The sequence below is a fragment of the Hippichthys cyanospilos genome, chromosome 22, assembly GCF_059441005.1.
Source record: "Hippichthys cyanospilos isolate Australia breed blue-spotted pipefish chromosome 22, RoL_Hcya_1.0, whole genome shotgun sequence".
Lineage (NCBI taxonomy): Eukaryota > Metazoa > Chordata > Actinopteri > Syngnathiformes > Syngnathidae > Hippichthys > Hippichthys cyanospilos.
In genome coordinates this window covers 269601-286803 of record NC_142390.1, presented here as the reverse complement: position 1 = coordinate 286803, position 17203 = coordinate 269601, and the positions used below count along the sequence as shown (strand labels likewise).

At 53.9% G+C, this 17203-nt stretch overlaps 2 protein-coding genes across 15 annotated transcripts in view; one reads left to right on the top strand and one right to left on the bottom strand.

Annotated features, from left to right (window-relative positions):
- The window catches only part of lmo3 (LIM domain only 3), a 29381-nt gene extending 20738 nt beyond the window's left edge, over window positions 1–8643 (bottom strand). Inside the window, exons 1-2 of one of the 2 annotated variants that reach the window (XM_088406202.1) lie at window positions 8246–8643; window positions 3574–3787 (exon numbers count right to left, since the gene is read on the bottom strand). In XM_088406202.1, coding sequence (XP_088262328.1) covers window positions 3574–3779 — 206 coding nt within the window. In that variant the 5' untranslated portion in view covers window positions 3780–3787; window positions 8246–8643. Of the gene's footprint in view, window positions 1–3573; window positions 3788–7212; window positions 7382–8245 lie in introns of those variants that run through there. The other variant, XM_088406201.1, reaches the window with a different exon arrangement.
- The window catches only part of arhgef39 (Rho guanine nucleotide exchange factor 39), an 85742-nt gene that overhangs the window by 26209 nt on the left and 42330 nt on the right, over window positions 1–17203 (top strand). For all 13 annotated transcript variants that reach the window (XR_015864163.1, XR_015864166.1, XR_015864162.1 and 10 more), the window contains exon 3: window positions 16352–16487. The gene's annotated coding sequence lies outside the window, so the exon portion shown is untranslated. The remainder of the gene's footprint in view (window positions 1–16351; window positions 16488–17203) is intronic.

Sequence of the window (17203 nt, the reverse complement as noted above, 5' to 3'; positions counted from 1 at the left end):
TGGTGACATCTTCATTTTTCACAGCCCAAAAGTGAGCCTGCGCGTCTACCCCGTGCATTATTCTTGCGCCTCTCCTCAGGGGACGAGGCGGGGGGGGGGGGGCTATTGTTTTACAACGCACCCAGCTGCGGCCTACTTGCCTGGCCCGGGGTTCTTTTTCAAGGAGTCGTCTTAGGTGACCCCCCCCTTCTCCGGCAGTTATTAATAATAAGACGCGGCGGGGAAAGGTTCGCCTTGTAGCGCCGCGCGCATGTCCGGCCTCGTACGCGGGCGTCTCCCGGGGGCCGGAAAGGTAGAGCAAGCCGAGCCGCGGCGCGCGCAAAAGACATCGAACGAGTCGTTCCGATCAGGTGTCGCGCAAAGCGATCCGGAGCGCGATCGGCGGCACGAAAGGAGGCCGACGAGCGCAAAAGACGAAGGCTAAACGCGGCGGACTGGCCGCCGCCGCATTAAGAGCGTCCCCATTAAGAGCGGGAGCGGGCAAAACCTTTTGTGCACGCCGAGTGCTCCGTTGTAATAACAAGCAGCCCAGATAGGATTCAATCCGGAGCCTCGACGCCGCTCAAGTCTTCAAAGGCCTCCCTTTTTCCTTTCCGGCGCAGAGGAAATATTTGAAATTTGGCAGGAAGGCGTTGGCGCGTCGGCGCGCGTTTGTTTTTTGTTTTTTTTTTCCTCGGCGGGAATCTGCGCCGCTTGACATCCTAATTGATTACTTGGAGTTCAAACCGCAGCCGGTTTGATCTAAATACGGCCGCGCGCGGCACAAGGACGGGCTAAGCGATACCGGTGGCACCGGCGGGCGGCGCGACCTTTCGCAGAGGCGCGTCCGTCAAGACCCTCGTCCAAAAAAAGGGCAAAAACAATACGATACGGATAGACAAAAAAGTGATTTCACGCGTGACACTTAAAGCGGAGCCGGCGTTCAAAAACAACATGGTTTACCTTTCATGATCACAGCGAAAGCAAGGTCGCTTCCCATACGCTCTTGGACAATAGCCGGAATGATAGGAATCACATAGGAGCGCGGTCAATGATAACTGTCAATACCCTCAATATTACTCCGCCATATGGAGCAAAGCGCCCAGAGTCTCTGTCACTTACTTCCAGGGGCATTTGTCCGTTCACGTTGACCTTTCCTTGGGGGAAACTGCAAATATTTCACATATCGCTTCACTAAATAACAGCCTGATCACTTAAGGCCAAAGATCAGATGCGAGCGGAAAAGCGTCGGGAAAAAAAAATGTTTGCGGCCGTTTGGCAACGTTTCAGCGGAAGCTTGAGAAAACCGATGACAAGGGCGGCCCGCGCCCTCCTAACCCAAAGGTCGAGGGTCATGCACCCATCCGCCGGCCCTCGTTTCAAATGTCTCGGCTCGAGCGCGGTTGTTGGGGCGGGCTTTTCCCCGCCCGTTCTAGCAGTCGAAGAAAAGGCGCTCAAGTCGAAAAGCCGACCGGAGCGGGGCCCCGCCCGCCCGCCCGCCCGATTTGCGGCTCGTCACAAACACCCGCTTCGGCCCGCGGGCGCCTGGGCTTTTCCTTCCCGCCGCCGGCGAAGAGATCCGCGCTCGGATGGGCGAACGCGGCCTCGGACGCTAACTCCCAAAAAAAAGTACCTTGCGAATAACGGCGCCACGCGGGCAGCGGAATGCCCCTTTTCTTATTAAAGCCGCGACACGCGTTTCGCGAGCGGGGACGCATCTCAATGAGATTCCCCAGGAGAACGGATGGCTTTGAGACAGGCCAAGCTTTTTTTTCTTCCTCTCTCCGTCGCTCGGCGGCGATAAAGGCTGACGCCGCGTCGCGCCCGACGCCGACATACAAATGCGTAATAAGCTTGATGCGAGATATAACAAAAAGCCATTTTGTACTTTTTCGATTGTGAAGAAGAGGCGTAAAAATGCGAGTAAAGCACGCTGGACATTTGGTTATCGCTCAGCTCTCTAAAAAAAGCGGAATAAATCCAGCCGTGTTGACTGGTTTGCTCGCGTTCACAATCTTAGTAAAACCACTGTAGAGGAAAATTGGAAAGTGGGGGGAAAAGGAATGAATACATAGATAAATAAATAAAGCCTTCTCTTTAAAATGGACGCTTGGAATTTACAGTTTTCCATTAACTGATGCCCAAAAGCCTTTTTTTTTTTTTTTTTTTTCTTTCTCCTCCCGGCCTCAGCGGCGCAGGCGCGCGCTCGGCAACGCGCTAGCTGTTAGCGCCCCGGCCAGGCCCAAAAAGGGCGCATCAGCATAAACGGAGCGGCGCCATTACCCGCAATCAGCGACCAAGGGATGGTTTACGGATACGGTTATTGTTGGTATTCGTAGGGAGCAAAGTACAAATCAAGCCGCAGGAGATAATAGCTGTCATTTTCTTTGCGTTGCCGGCCGAGCGCGCGGCGTATTCACCGGCGCCGGCCGGGGGACCGCTGAAGCCTTAAGTATTATTCCCACTCTTTCTTTCTTTTCGTTTTAGGGGGATTATTACTTCTCTGTCGGTTTTAGACCCCTGTAGAATTCTATTAACCCTTGTTGTGTCAGGCTTAATAAGATAGCGAGCCGCTAAACGCAACGGGAGCGCCCGTGTCACCGTAGTCAAATTGTGATTCCCCGCCCCCTCCCATCCCCGTCGCGTCCAACCCTGGGCTGACACAAGCCAGATAAACCCAAGTCCAAATAATATACGGAAAGTCTTGTTTTTTTTCGTATGAGCGCACGTGCGCGGGGGTCTCGATAAGGTAAATCATTGGGTTTGAAGGCCAGGTTGGGCCGCGCTGTCCTCGGCGAGCGACGGAAAGCCTCGAAACGCGGCGTTCTTGTCACATCGCCGTCGTTGACCGCCCGGTGATGGAGCCCGCCTTTTCGTGCCTTTTCGCCGGCTTTGACGCCGCGCGTCGGGGGAGATTTTGCGGCGCCATTCGATTCAGTCTCCTTGAAGATGGGAAAAAAGAACGTGATGGAACGGACCCTTGGAAACATTCGAACCCTTGTGCACTACTTGGGCGATTTTCTTCCGCCTCCTTCACCCAGTATTTGAGTTGGAGCTAGCATGCTACTTTTGATTTCTTTGCTTTAAAATGCCTTTCGGTTCCTCTTTCGCACGTCGGGGTTTTTCCGCTTTTGGGGGATTTTGTCTCGTCGAATGGCGGGTTTCTTTCCGGTCCTCGCCTCGGTCCCGTTTGGTTTTCCTGGGTTAGCGGGATTTGTTCGCCCCCCGCGCGTCGTCCCATCAGCTTCCTCCGCCTTTTGCTCCCCTCCGGCCGTTTTGCGTTCCCTCGTCCAGTCCGTTTAAGTCTGAGATTGCGTCGGGCTAGTTGTCGGGTCATCGCCTATGTCGCGCGCGAGCCCCATTTTAGATCCGAGACCGGCGCGGTTTGCGAGTTCCCTCGGAGAAACGGCTGGGTTTTGCGCGGCCCGCCCGCGTTCTATAGCCGAGCTGAGGCGAAAGGAAACCTTTGAGGTCCGGAAAACGACGTCGGTCGAACAGCCGAGAAAGGACGCTCGCCCGCGGTCGTCATTTGCCCTCGCGGACGTAAGACGGACGAGAGCGGCGGAGCGCCCGGGGGGGAAAGGCGCGTCTTACCGTAGGTAGTCCCTCCGGCAGAGGATGAGATTGGCTTTGGTGTAGAGCGTGGAGCCCACCTCGCCCAGCCTGCAGTCGCAGCAGGCGCACTTGAGGCAGTCTTCGTGCCAGTACTTATCCAGGGCCTTCAGCAGGTAGCGGTCCTTGATCTTCCGGTTGCAGCCGGCACAGCCTTTCGGCTTCGTGTCCGGCTGGACGGAAAGCATTTGTATACCTGCCGCGAGGTCACACAGCAAAAGCCACGTTAAGCTTCAAAATAAAAGGCCAATCGAACCGAGCGGGCGCCGGAATTTACCGAGTGCCGCGTAAAGGCGATTTGGAAAACTGGACTCGGAAACTAAACTCGAAACCGTTTGTGTACTGCCGCAAGGTCCGACCCAAAAGCCGCGGGAGAGGGACAGCGTGAAAGAAGTCCCTTTGTAATATTGCTTTGAACAGTTACGGTAAAGCGATCAAAAAAATCCCCGCATTGAAGCCTTTGCCTCTTTACTTCTTCCTCATCCCGGGAAAAATCCTCCTGTTGCATAATACCGAATGTTTGATTTCTGCATTTGCGTTTTGCTGGAATTCACTACGGCCAAAACAAGCCTGCGGGAACAGTCGAGCTCGCTCCATAGTTTGGCGGCGCTCGGAGCGGCGGTCCCGCGCCATATTCTCCCGTACTATAGGTGGCGCCACATTGACCCCGCGGCATACCGACAACCCTCCTCGAGCATGCCGGTCCACCCAAAGCGTGTCAGTTCTTTTTTGAAGCCAGCCCCCGACGTGCTGCTCGCCAGGAGTCGTTTACGCCGTTTAGCTCGCGTTCCAGAAATGAAGTAGGAATCGGAACAATGGGTTTAGGTTAGCGTGACGACATAGAATACATTTTGTAAAAAAAAAAAAAAAAAAAAAATTGGGAGGGTGTGACTTCCCCTTTAAACCTGTTTTGAATGACAGTACAAGATCAATTAAAGCAAAAAAATGACATAAAAAGCCCAAGGTGCCCAAGAAAGCCAATCAATCAGATGCGTCACGCTTTCAAATTGGTTGTTTTTCCGCAGGCACTGTCGGTTCTTCTTGTCAAGACTCAAAGAGTGACAAACATTCAAAATAAGTGTTTTCTTTTAAACCGAAGACGTACATCGCGCGTTTTTCCGCCCGATAAACGTCAAAGCGAAAATGCTGACAGCCGATCGAATAACGTCAATACATTTTCGAGTTCTCGCGTCCCCGCTCACAATAAACATACAATTAGGCCAATATGGAAACGGAAGTGCGCGCCGTCTTTCTAAATGTCAGCAAACAGAAAAGCAAAGTGAGACGGCGTCCTTTCTGTCGCTGGTGCGCCGGGGAGATTGAGAAATATTGCTGAGGCGGCTCCGAAGAAATGTTAAAGAGATGTTTATCTGGGAGATGGGCTTCATAAATCCTATCATGGCGTAATGAAAAGGACGGCGTGGCGGAATAGAGCGATTTCGGCCCAACTTTTTACTGGTTTAATACGACGGCGCCTAACATTTGACTTGGACTTCTTGGTGAAGTTGAATTCATGGAATGGGCATAAACAGCCCACACAGGCACAAAGACGCACTTTTGGCCACTTTTTTTCTAGTGTTTTTAAATGCGCTGACCTCCTCCGTATTGGAAGGGGCGCGGCCGAGCTTTGAAGCCCATCCGCATTGTTTGGCCTGAGCCGACTGGGGAGGGAGAGCCTTTGTCGCTCCGCCGGGGGACGGGACGGGCGGGCGGGGGCGCCGGCCCGGAATTAGTATTCTCCCGCTATCCCCCCAAGAGAGGCGTACCCCCCCGTGCCCCTTTGTCCAACATTCGGCGCACGCGCTTGTCCCCGGTCGAGTTTGAAATGGTGGAAATTCTCCTCTCCCAACAGAAAGGAACGTCAACGTATTTACAATTCTGCCATATTTCCCAAGCCATTTGGATTCCGAACGGGATACTTTTTTTCCCCTCGAACCGCTTTGCCGCTAGACGGACTCGAGTTTCGCGTCCCGCCTCCGCAACAATCAATCAAGCCCGAAGAAACGGAAAGAGACGACCAACGTCGCGAAGGCGGAATCGAAAAAACCAAAACGAAGCGTCTCGGTCGTCAAAATGAGCCGAAACTTGAATCCTCCCGGAGATAATGAAATACAAATAGCACACGTCTGTCGCAAGTTAAAAAAAGTTGAATTTTGCGGCTGGAAATCCGGACCGAACGGGGCGGCCGTCCTAGCATGCGCCCAAAGGGTCTTTAGTCTGAACTGAAGAGGTCAGCGCGTGGTTCGACTCGAAGCCACGCATTTTTGCGGGAGGGAAGGTGTTTCTGGAATATGCCCAGGCCACTCCGATGTAATCCTATTCAAACCTGAGCGTTTGTAATCCCCCTCGCAGCACGCAATTTTCAATGGGCTCCTTTTGCCCCGGCTCTATGATATGAGGTGGGGCAGAAACAGAAGTAGGAAAAGGCCCATTCATTTTTCTGTGCACGTTACACTTTGTTGAACGCATTCCTTTTTCGCATTGAGGAAATATTTGACCCCCGACAAAAGTCCCTAACAGAAGTTCTTTCCAAACATCTGTCCATGCTCTACTAAGAGCATGTTCAGTTCATACGTGAATTTTTTTCTGCTGCTATTCCCGACCGGGCCGGACCAATAACATATTTGTTTAACTTTAAAACAACAACTTCAAAAGTATTCCTTTTTAATACCGCCCAACGTATTACAAGCACATCATCGCTATCAATCATAAAAAATGCACATGATTATTCATCATGATACATTTCAAGTTTTTCATGTAAAATACCGTTTGTTTCTATACGTTAGGATATGTCTCACGGGCCGGATGACACCATTTTGTGGGCCAGAAACGGCCCGCGGGCGGCACGTTTGACACCCGACAACCCACAGCGCGCTTCCAAATTTGCATGAATTAGACGTGAATGGCTCGGTTTTTTTGCCTTAAATCCTTTTGTTTTAAATCGAAGATTGGTGGTTAGAGGCGTTGGGGAAACAAATATTTCAATCCATGGACGCTACCTATTTCTACTTGCTTTTCCGTTGGAAGGAAGGTTGCGATTAGCTCCCGTCTCCACTTTGTTTGAAGCACTGCGAAGATCGCGGTCGCTTTCCATCACGCCCAAACTCGCGGCCGGCTTCGCTTTCTGCTGGAGCCGCGCGTCAACTTCGGTGAGCTCGGCCCGTTTGTTGCGGCCACTTGCGGCCGTCGGTCTGTTAATCGGCCGGCTCCCCTCGGCCGGTTCCCCTCGGCCGTCCCGCACGCGGCGGCAGAAGGAGGAACGGGGGGGGGGGGGGGGGGGGGCGGCTGGGCTCCCCCCGCCGCCGATAGACAATTCGGGAGAAGCACGGCAGGAATTCGGCCGATCGGGAGGGGGGGGGGGGGCGCCTGAACAAAAGCGTCGCTTTGCCGTCTACCGCAGCCGAATCCCACCTTGCCCGTCGCGGGGATGCGCGTACGCGTCATCGGAGGCTGGAGGACGTCGGAGAAGCCCCCCGAAACCCCCCGCTATTTGCTGACATTTCACCCGATCGCTTTCATTACCGTTGCCATGGCGGCGCGGCGAGAACGAATCCCGGATCGCGCGAACGCCTCGCGGACCAATCGGACAACAAAGCCGCACACAAAAAATTGGCTCCTTACCGAAACTTTTCTCCCTTTTCTGCATTTGTTGAGCCGCTTCAGCAGCATGCGACCCGGTCCGGTCGAGCAGCTGGCTTTGTTTTAGACGCACGCGCGCGCGCAAACGAGGCCAAATCCAGCCGATGAGAACGGACCCCAAAAAAAAAGCACAAAAAGAAAAAGGCTCCGATCGGCCGACCGCGGGCGGGATCGGCGCGAAGGTCGTCGAGCGGAGTGTTCGCGCGCAGGTTTTTGCCACGGGAGTGCGGAGCTGCGAGTGTGCGTGGAAGACGGAGAGAGGGAGGAGAGAGAGAGAGAGAGCGAGAGAGGGGGGGGGGGGGGGGGGGGGGCGAGTGACAGCGCCACAAAGAGATGCGTCTCCTCCGCGGCAAGCAGCCACTAATCCTGCGTGGTGCGCAACGAGCCACGAGACGCTCGCTTGCCTTTGGCAAAAAAAAAAAAAAAAAAAAAAAAAAAAGTTCAGTGGCTACAGGTGCTCGCTCGCCCGCGCTCTTTTGCTTTCAAACTTGGGACAAAGTCAACGCAATTTTGCCACGGCTCGACATTCGATTAAGCGTCCTGTCACATTTTGGATTCTTTTTTTTTTTTTTTTTTTTTGCCTCGTGCACGATGAGGCATCCTGGCAACTTGTGGATTTTCCGCCTTCCCGGTTGGCGTCAAATTCCCTTTCACGCGTTTTTCCCGTCTTTGTCTCGCAAAGATCCGGCGTGCGCGGAGACAGGACTGCGCCGGTGAAGGATTTGAGGCTGAAAAGGCGGCGATAATGAGATGGGTCATAAAACGCTCTGGCGCCGCGCGCCATTATGAGTGATGAGATGCATTAAAGCTGACAGGGGTATTACCTGGCCGTAATTAGCTTTTGTCACGGATTGAATTATTTCAAGGCGGCCTATCTTGGCGATCGTGCAATTTGCCGCCGCGCGCCGAGCCCCCCGACCCCCGCCCACCCCGGCGCCCCCGCGCTTTGCGACGGGAGGACGGGCGAGGCGTTTTAGAGGGGAAACGCTCGCAGAGTTTCGGCGAGCGAGCGTACCTTGAACCGAGACGGCGGCGTCCGAAATCCAAGCGCGCAACTTCGCCACCGCACCAAGTCCTCTCCGCCGCGGGTCCCGGGAGCGCGGCTCTCCTCTCCTCGCCTCTCCTCGGCTCTCCCCGCCTCTCCTCGCCTCTCGACTCAGAAGCCGAGGCGGCCGGCCGGCGCGCCCCTATTTAAGCCCCTCCGCCGGGTCCCCAGTCAGCAGCGCGCTCGGGCTCATCCGAGAAGCTGACAAGCGGCGTTAGGGAAGGCGGCGCGTGTTGCTCTAATGGACCTCATTAAGCTCTACTTACAGATGTTCTCTTAACATAATTGATCTGCAGCGAGTTGAGAGGACGGCAAGCCTATTCCCCAGCCCCCAATTATGGCCCGGTAATTAGATCCCCAACCTCCACTTCTCCGCGTCGGCCCTCCTCGCGTTCCCAAATATCAAAGTATCTCTTTCTCTCCGAGCGCGGCCCCCTCCCCGCCTCGCGCCCCCCCGCCCGCCCGCGAGACCTTACCGCTGACGCTCACGTGTGCTAACCTTTTGTAGTGCGGAGCCAGACCGACGCCGTTTCTCCCTGCCCGTTGGGAGTCGATGTGAGTGACACAGGAAGTCCCCCCCCGAAAATTCCCCAAGCGTTGTCGTGATCATATCTGTCCAGGGAGACTTCCGTAATGTCTTTTATCTTAAATAATTCCTCTGATGGCGACTTTGAGAGGGGGAGCGAGGTGTCGCGCCGAAGAGTAAAAAAAAAAAAAACCAAACAGAGTGATCGTGCGGCTTTTCTGTAATGCCAATCGCAGCCCTTCGTATCGCCCATCTAATTAGGTTCTGCGCTAAAATAAAAACAAATCACAAGGGGGATGCTAGTGTCACGCGTTTGCACTTTGGAAAAAAAAAACAAAAAACAGGGCGCCTTCCATCCCAGGGATTTAGTGCGATGACGTTTTGGAGGGAAAAATGACAACTTATGTGGCCCCACAAAAAAATATCACCTGCCTACCTAGCCATCCATCCATCCATCTTTTTGTGCGGTATTTTGTCCACCAGGGAGCTGAAATTGCACCCCGCAACCTGTCAAATTTCAACATGGCAAGACCACTTAGCTAGCAGAAATGCCAAAATTCTTTGGCGAAAATACCGTGCAAGAAAACGACCCCCAAATGCTCACAATGCTGCACGATATTGGAACAAAAAACCATCTTCGCAATAACATGTTCAAAGGAGCCCCACCAATCAAAACACACTATTTGGACGATATCGCATTTATGGAAGTCGATTAAGCGGTAAAGTTCAAGACTTTTGAAGTCCCCGGAGAGATAACCCGGGGGACGGCCTCCCGCTAACGACCGGCCAAGGCTCCCCTTAAAGACGCGCTAAATAATTGCTTCGACCTTGGAGCGGGGGTCAAGGGATCGGTAATTTTAATGACCATTTCCGCGCCGCCCGGCCGGCCGGCCGGCCAATTTTGGCGCCGGGCGGAGGCATCTCTAGGCGCGCAAAAACGTCCCCGGAATCACCTTCCTTCAGTAATAGGTCAGGAGGGAACTGCGCAAATCCAAAGAGGGGCGGGCCAAAGACCACTGACCCTTCTTATTACTCCTCAGAGAGTCACCCGAGATTACTTCATTCAAAGGTCCGTTCCTTTAGCCGGAATATCAAACGGGAGAAGAGAAGATCGGCGGGCGCCCGCCCTCTCCCTCCCCCTTTGACTCGGGACAGCAAATAAAACGCTGACGATTGAGGCGGCGGTAAAAATTCATTCGGGGGACGTCTCGTTTCCAGAATCCGACGGGACGTCGTTTACGGCCGTCGGAGGTTAAAAAAAAAATCCAACGTAGACAATGTGGTGTTTTTACTGAGCAAAATTGAGCGCGAATGCAGATTCATGCGCTGTTGATAGGGGCTGCCGTAAAATTTGACATGATCGCCTGCGACCTACAATTGAAGAAGAAAAAAATAGACTTTTTATTGGCTGTAAGCAAAGAAAGCAAACTCAAGGGCGGGCCGGTTCTGGCTATGGGAACAAAGCGCATGCGTCAAAAAGACGCTCTTATTGTGAAATGCATGCAAACCGCTTAGCCGCACTGGCCACCACCGCTCCGAAAGGCGCACCGCAACGAATGGCCCGTTTGAAAAAGGCGCAGCGCGTGAAATAGAAGCCGCAGCAGCGGCCGGGCTTGCGATACGCAGCCGCTAGATGGAGCTGCGCTAAAGGCAACTCGACAATCGGCGCGCTTTACTTCGAGCCGATCGGAAATGGAAGAAAGTACGCCGAAATTTCAAACGGGATGTTATGAAAATTTCAATGCTCAAAAATACATTCGGAACCGAAGTGCGGAGGTATGAATCGGAGAGTTTGCGTGGCGGTGATTTGATTATTTTTCGGCCCCCGAAAAGGAAAACCGGCAGATTTGCAGTCTTCTGGCATGCGGATCATATAACAACACGCAGGCAAATGTTATTTACCCTCTGCGAAGAACGGCCGCTATGGATCCCCGGCACCAATCAATTGGCAGTTAAAATATAAAAAATCAAAAAATCATCATTTTATTAGACAAAGCGGGGATTTACTGTCAAAAAATGGATGGTCTCAATCACGTCGGCGTAAAGTGTATGGGATGTCAATGGAGCCCCCCCGCCCCCCCCGTCTAGGATTTTCTTGATTAAGAGGAGCCTTGTGGGCGCCTGTTGTTTTACTCCATATTGATCCTCCAAGCGCAACTTTCCATCATGCAGAGAAGGCCGCGGCTTTGGCCGACAGCTAATTAAGATGGCTAATCGCTTGCTTTGGCTCTTCTTTGCGCAAGCGCCCCAAGTTTGGGATCGCTCAAATCATCCCCAAAGGAAAAGGCGCTTCTTATCGCTAGGGACGACGACAAACCCGCAATTGTCACGCTCGCTCGGCGGAAAATACTTTTGTTATTTTTTTTGCTGTAGGAAAAAAGAGAACTTTTTCAACCCCAAACCTCAGATTTACCCGGACTTCTGACAGAAGGAGTGAAAAAATGGCCCCTCGGAATACGCGGCCGGCCGGGAAGCTTGTCATCGAGTGAGAATGGAGCGCCACGGCCATTGGACGCCGCTCTCCGTGTCAAGTGGACTTATTTCGCTTGTTATGAGAAATACGTTCCGAGTGGACTTTATGCGCGACGGGGCGCAAAATTGCCGCTTTTTCTCGTCCCCCCGCCCTCCAATGTGATGCGCGGGAGACCCCGGCCCTCATTTATTTTGTTCTCCGACCGTTGGCGAAAGTGGTTGGCGGGCCCCGGAAGGAACTTATGAAAGGAGAGCGCCTGGCAAAAGAGCGCGGGAAGTTGAGTTCAAGCGCGCCAACTTGTACCGCACGCAAACTCGGCGAGAGATTAGAGCCGGCGTGGCTTCGCGTCATTCGGATCCGCCGGGGAGCTAATGGAGACGGGAAGCGCCGTCTCACTCTTATCCATCCGAGGGATTGATTCGCTCCCGGGGAAAAGAAAAAAAAAAAAAAGCGCGGATCAAGCGCGGAGATCCGGGCGCGGCGGCGCGTCGGGCCTGTCATCTTCCGGAGCCGTTTTGAGATCCCGCCCCCATCCCCTTGGCCTCCCTCTCGACTTAGACCCCTTTAAGCTCGGCTGAGGGCCCTTTTCAAATTCCTTCTTCTGATCGGCGGCGGGGGAGGATGAGCGACGGAAATCCGCCAAGGTTGGCGAATCCCAAATAGTCCAAAAAGGAAAAGGCGCTATTTAGCGTCCTTACGTGCGGGCGTCGCTTGGAATGAGGCCTCGTGGAAATAGGCGCCCCGGCTGCTAGGCCGTAGCCTAAATTGGAGCGCGCGCGCCCCGACGAGGAATACGCCGTCCGGCGCTCTCCTCGGGTCACCTTCTAAAAATGACCCCGCCCGAGGTAGGCCGAACCGGAACCTTTGAACTATGGGACCCCGGGGACGTTTTCCCCCCGCTGCCGGGGAACTCGGCCGGCCGCCGTCTCCGTTTGGGGCGCGGATATGCGCGTCGTTCAACAATCGGCCGGAAATGTTCTGAGAGCGATGGCCCAAACGGCGTTGACACGGTCACTGCTACGGCACGTCCATCATTCCAGGAAAATCTCCTCCGCGCTCATCCAAGTCACAATCGGGGCGCATCCGCACGCCGCCGATTATTTTTCGACTTATTGAATAATTAAGCACTCTAGGTCCGTTTCCTTTGGCAGCGCGTCGCCCCGCCTATCCCTCCGGAGACGGCCGCTCGTCTCGGCGGATTACCGCATTGTGCATATTTAAAGGCGACGCCATGAATTAATCAATGCCCTACAACTGGATGTACTTATCAGCAGCCAGCGCCGGTGACAGACAACTGGATCCAAACCAAACGGCCCCGATCGCACAAGTTTATGTGCTGCGCAAATCCTGGCGAGGGCTGCCGCCTCCTTCTGTCCGGATGGATTTTTTTGCAAAACTATTCCAATTTGTTGGAGCTGTCGCTCGCTTTTTGTAATACTAGGCGGGGAGGTCGAATAAATGGGGAGCGGCCGACCGGCGCCGGCCCGTGTCAAGCTAGCTTCGGGACTAGTCAAGAAGTACCATCGCCGTTGTAATTTGGTCGCGGGTAATCGGTAGGTCACGAAAACGCCCCAAAAAAGACAACCCGAGTCAAAAGGAAGGGCAGACTCCAATTTTGCAAATGTTCTTCTCGCTGAGCGCGGCCCGGCCGTACGGATCGAGGCAATCGGAGCCGGTTCCGCGGGACCTCATTTCCGCGCGGGCGTCATCGTTCATATTCAACAACGACCCGTTGGCGCTCGCTCTCGGGGGAACAATATCGCGGGTCGATCAATAATGCATCCTAAGCTCGATTTCAAATGGACGTTTTGCTCGCAGTTAATATCTCTGCCTGGCCTATGGCCAAATGAGCCCACCTGGCTAAATAATCCGGCGGATATTCACCTCCTGAGAGGATGGCTTCATATTGCCGGAAACATTTCTTAGAAGGGGGGATAAGCCAATCCTCGCCAAGATAAGACGACTAAAGCATTTCCCGCTATCGCGTGTCAATAATGGGCAAGTGTACGCCTCGCTTACAGTTCTGCTTTATTATCCGTTTACATAGAAATTGCCTTCTTTTGGAGCCGCCGCCGACTTCTCCCAAGTACCGGAAGGCTCGGCCGAAGGATGCGCCATCGATCGGAAAGCGTTTGCGCCGCCCTCGCGGCCTTCTCGGCCTTATGGGAAAGCGGGGCGGGATGGATCCCGATCCCGGGACTGCGCAAATTACGGCGCCGCTGTCCAATAACGCGCGGCGGCCAAAGCCGCCGTCGAACCGCGGCCCCCGTTTGTCCCGTGAGCTTCAAACGGCGTTTCGGCCTCCGTAGCTCGGAGCTCTTTTGTTCCGAGGAACGCTATTGGGAGCGGCTTTCAAACCTAGCCGGAGCTCGGGAACCATCCCTCCGGCGGTGGAAAAAAGAAGGCAGTATTGAGCGTCGTATTGAAGTCCGTCGGCAAGTCACAAAGTAAACAGCCGCACTGTTGACGCGCGTGAACTACGGCCGCCTCCGCAGACGTCCTCAAATGCTTATTGATGAAAACATAATGGTGGATTTTGCTCTCCCTCTGTGGCGCGGCGTTGGCGCGCAAAGACCATAGGAATAATTATTATTTCAGGAGAACAAATATTACCCCTTGGGCTCCAATTATTTTCATGCATTGGCTCCTTCGGCGTCTACGGTTTAAAAAAAAACAAAGCGTTTTTGCATCAACCCTGTTTGTGCAAAACATAGCACATGGACCCGCAACGGAGATCCGTATGGAAAGGGACAGATTTTGGAATTTTCTTTCCTTTCTCTTTCTTTTTTTATCACGGTTTGAGTTTGCTTATCTTTCAGCTGATTCGAAATATTAACATTCATTCCAAAATAGCTTTTTGAAGACCAATACCAATCGACATTGTATAGCGGTGACCATTAGAAGCACAAAGATAAAAGAGAAATCAGTGATTATTTCCCTCTTTCTTGAGTAAAAACTTGCGCTTTTCCCCGCATTGACTGAGCTAACAGCGTCATCTCCAAAGACGGCTCCAGCTCATTTTGGAACGCCGGGAGCAATATATATATATATTTACCAATATATGAATATGTATCTATTTTTTTTCGGGGGGGCCGAACGCGGGGAAAAACAAAGCGCTCGCTCATTAACGCCGAGCGCTTCCACAAGTCCCCCGTCGATTGACGACGGGCGAGATGTATGACACCTCTCAAGTTGTCACGGAGGACGTATTTGTACTCCGCCGCCATCCATCCTGCGAGGCGAGACCAGATGTCCCGTCTTAATTAGGCCGCCAGTCATCTTTTTAATGACTTGCGGCCCGTTACGTGCGAAGGCAGACTTGGGGGATCCCGCCGCTCCTCTTTGCCATTTCGCACGCGTTCCCAAAGCCTCCCAAGCCAGGTAAGAGGCCGAGGCGAAGAAGGGGAAGCGGGGCGGGCCCCCCGACGTGCCCCCCGACGTGCCCCCCGACGTGTCCCCCGACGTGTCCCCCGACGTGCCCCCCGACGTGTCCCCCGACGTGTCCCCCGACGTGTCCCCCGACGTCCCCCCCGACGCCCCCCCGACGTCTCCCCCGACGTCTCCCGCGTTCTTCGCGCGCCGCCTCCGTTTATGCCGGCGTTGTACGGTCTGTTTAATTCATGGTATTCCAAGTTGAAAAAGTAGGCCGTCGACGCAGCGCCCCGCTTAAATAAAAGCGGGGGGGGAAACGCCCTTCGTCAGACGACGCCTCCCTCTCCCTCTTTCCGGCCTCGACCCCCTTCCCTCCATCGGTTATTCTCCGCCGGCGCTCCCCGACACGCCGCTTTTTCTCCTTTGGCTCGGCAGCCGAGGAGCCGGAACGCGGCTCCCCAAAAACGCTCGCAATGAAATAAGCGTCGCAGGAGGCGGCTCCGTTTCCCGGCCCCCCGATCGAATAGGAATACATTTGCCGTCGCGTCCCACCCCCGCCAAAAAAAAAGGGGCACCTCAAGGTAAAGACGTAAGCAAGTTTCTGAACAAATGTTATCGCTAGCTATAATGAGGGTATAAAATGTTATTAATATTTGAGAGGAAGCCCTATTTTTCATTTGTGAAAGCCACTGTGGGGCTTCTTTTCAAAGGCTTTCAGTCAAAACCCGATGGGAGATTCAATTGACTTTAATCTTGCGTTCGTTTGAAAATTTCAGCCCATTAGTTAACTTTGCCTTCTCGCCGCACTTTTCATCGCATTTCAATGAAGCCGCTTTCCCGTGGCGTTAAAACACTAATAGTTGCTCGGAATAGCAAACGGCCGGGAGAGAGCCCGCGGGAAACGGGGGCCGGAAAGGAAACGGGGGCCGGAAAGGAGGCGCTTCGTTAGCCCCGCGTCAGCGCCGCCCTTGTCGCCGGCCGCCTCCGTATTGTCCGCCTATACGTACTGTATATACGCGCGCGGGTCTGCCAAGGCGGAGTCCGAAGCCGTCAAACAGCCCGAATGCGCAATTTGGTTGGAGTGAAGGCCGCACCCGCCGGCCCGGCCGCCGAATTTGGAAGTCTACCAGGGATTCCTGTCTACGGACACGGTATTTCTTTCAGGGCTTTGATACTCGCGTTGCTTTCTCGATATGTGTACCGGATGTGTCATTTATCCCAATCTGTATACATTGATGTCCGTCTTTAGATGCATCCATACACGCGCGCGCGCGTGCGTACGGACTGTAGCTAAGCATCCAGAAGATAATTGGGAGTGGCTTGTGAGGAGGCTTGACATAAGAAGGCTAATTGCTGAAAGGCATTACGGCTGGAACTCTGAAGAGGCCGGAATGGTAATAATAATCAAATCAAGAATATAAAAGCGGGGACCTGAATTATTCTCTCTGATGTCAGGTAGACTCGGGAAACCAGAGTCGCTAATTGCCTGTAATAATCCGCCTCGCTGTTCTATTTCTTGCTGGACCCTGTCTCACCTGCTCCACTTCAATTCAAAGAGACACCTGATTTTTTTGGCTCTCTGATATTCCCCCAAAAGTTTCCAGGTGTCTTGACGTGACATGTCTTTGATGGGCTTTCGTCCTAAAAAAAGAGAAATATGCAAATTGAGCGGAGCAGAATCGCCGCACGAGAGCTTGTTTTCCAGGGTCGCCCGAAGATTCCGTTGCGAGGGGGCCGTCCCGCATTACGCCGACGAGCCGCGCCGGGGCTTCGGTTACGACGACGACCGGAATATTACAAAAGCCGTAGGATGGAGTCAACGTTGTCACGATTCCGTAAAGGTATGGAGCTTTGCTAAAAAACCCGCCGTCCATCCCGAAAAAAAGCCGCGTGCAGGAAAAGTCCATCCGGTGATTTGTTCCGCTTCTCGGCCCCGGCGTTTTTCGACGTAAGGAAGGAAATGAGGAGAGCGGCTTCTTTCAAATGCTCCCGGCCGGCCAGCGCGGTCGCGTCGACGGATTATTTGGGGCAAAGTGTCCCACGTATTGCAAAAGCTTCCGCGTCCCCGTGGGGGCCTTCTGCCTCGTTGCATGGCCTCCGCAAATTTTGTTTGTTTGTTTTTTTAATCAAGCGACCCCCCCAAACTCCCCAGCATCATCGGGAGCCACCGACACAATGGCTGACTAATCCTACGGCCGGCTTTGGGATACGGCACCCGCGCAGTCAAATGAGCAAACAAAGAAGCTTAAGTCCGCTATACTGGATTAAGGAGTTCTAGGGAATAACGGCGGGCTATAGATACCCGGTCTTTGAGCGCCGGCGGGCGCTTTTGGCCGCCGCGTGCCTAAGACCGTCTGAGCCCAGTCAAGCTGGGCCCATCTGTCACCGCGCTGACCTTTCGGCGGCGCGCGGCTTGCTTATCGCCGCTTTAAGTGCGGTCGGCGTTCCGGGCGTCCGGAGCGCGATGGGAGGGGGCGGCAAAAGCGCCTTTGGAACAGGCGGGGGAAAAACCGCATTCGCCGAGGTCGGGCCGCGCGGCACGGGTGTCGCTAATGTA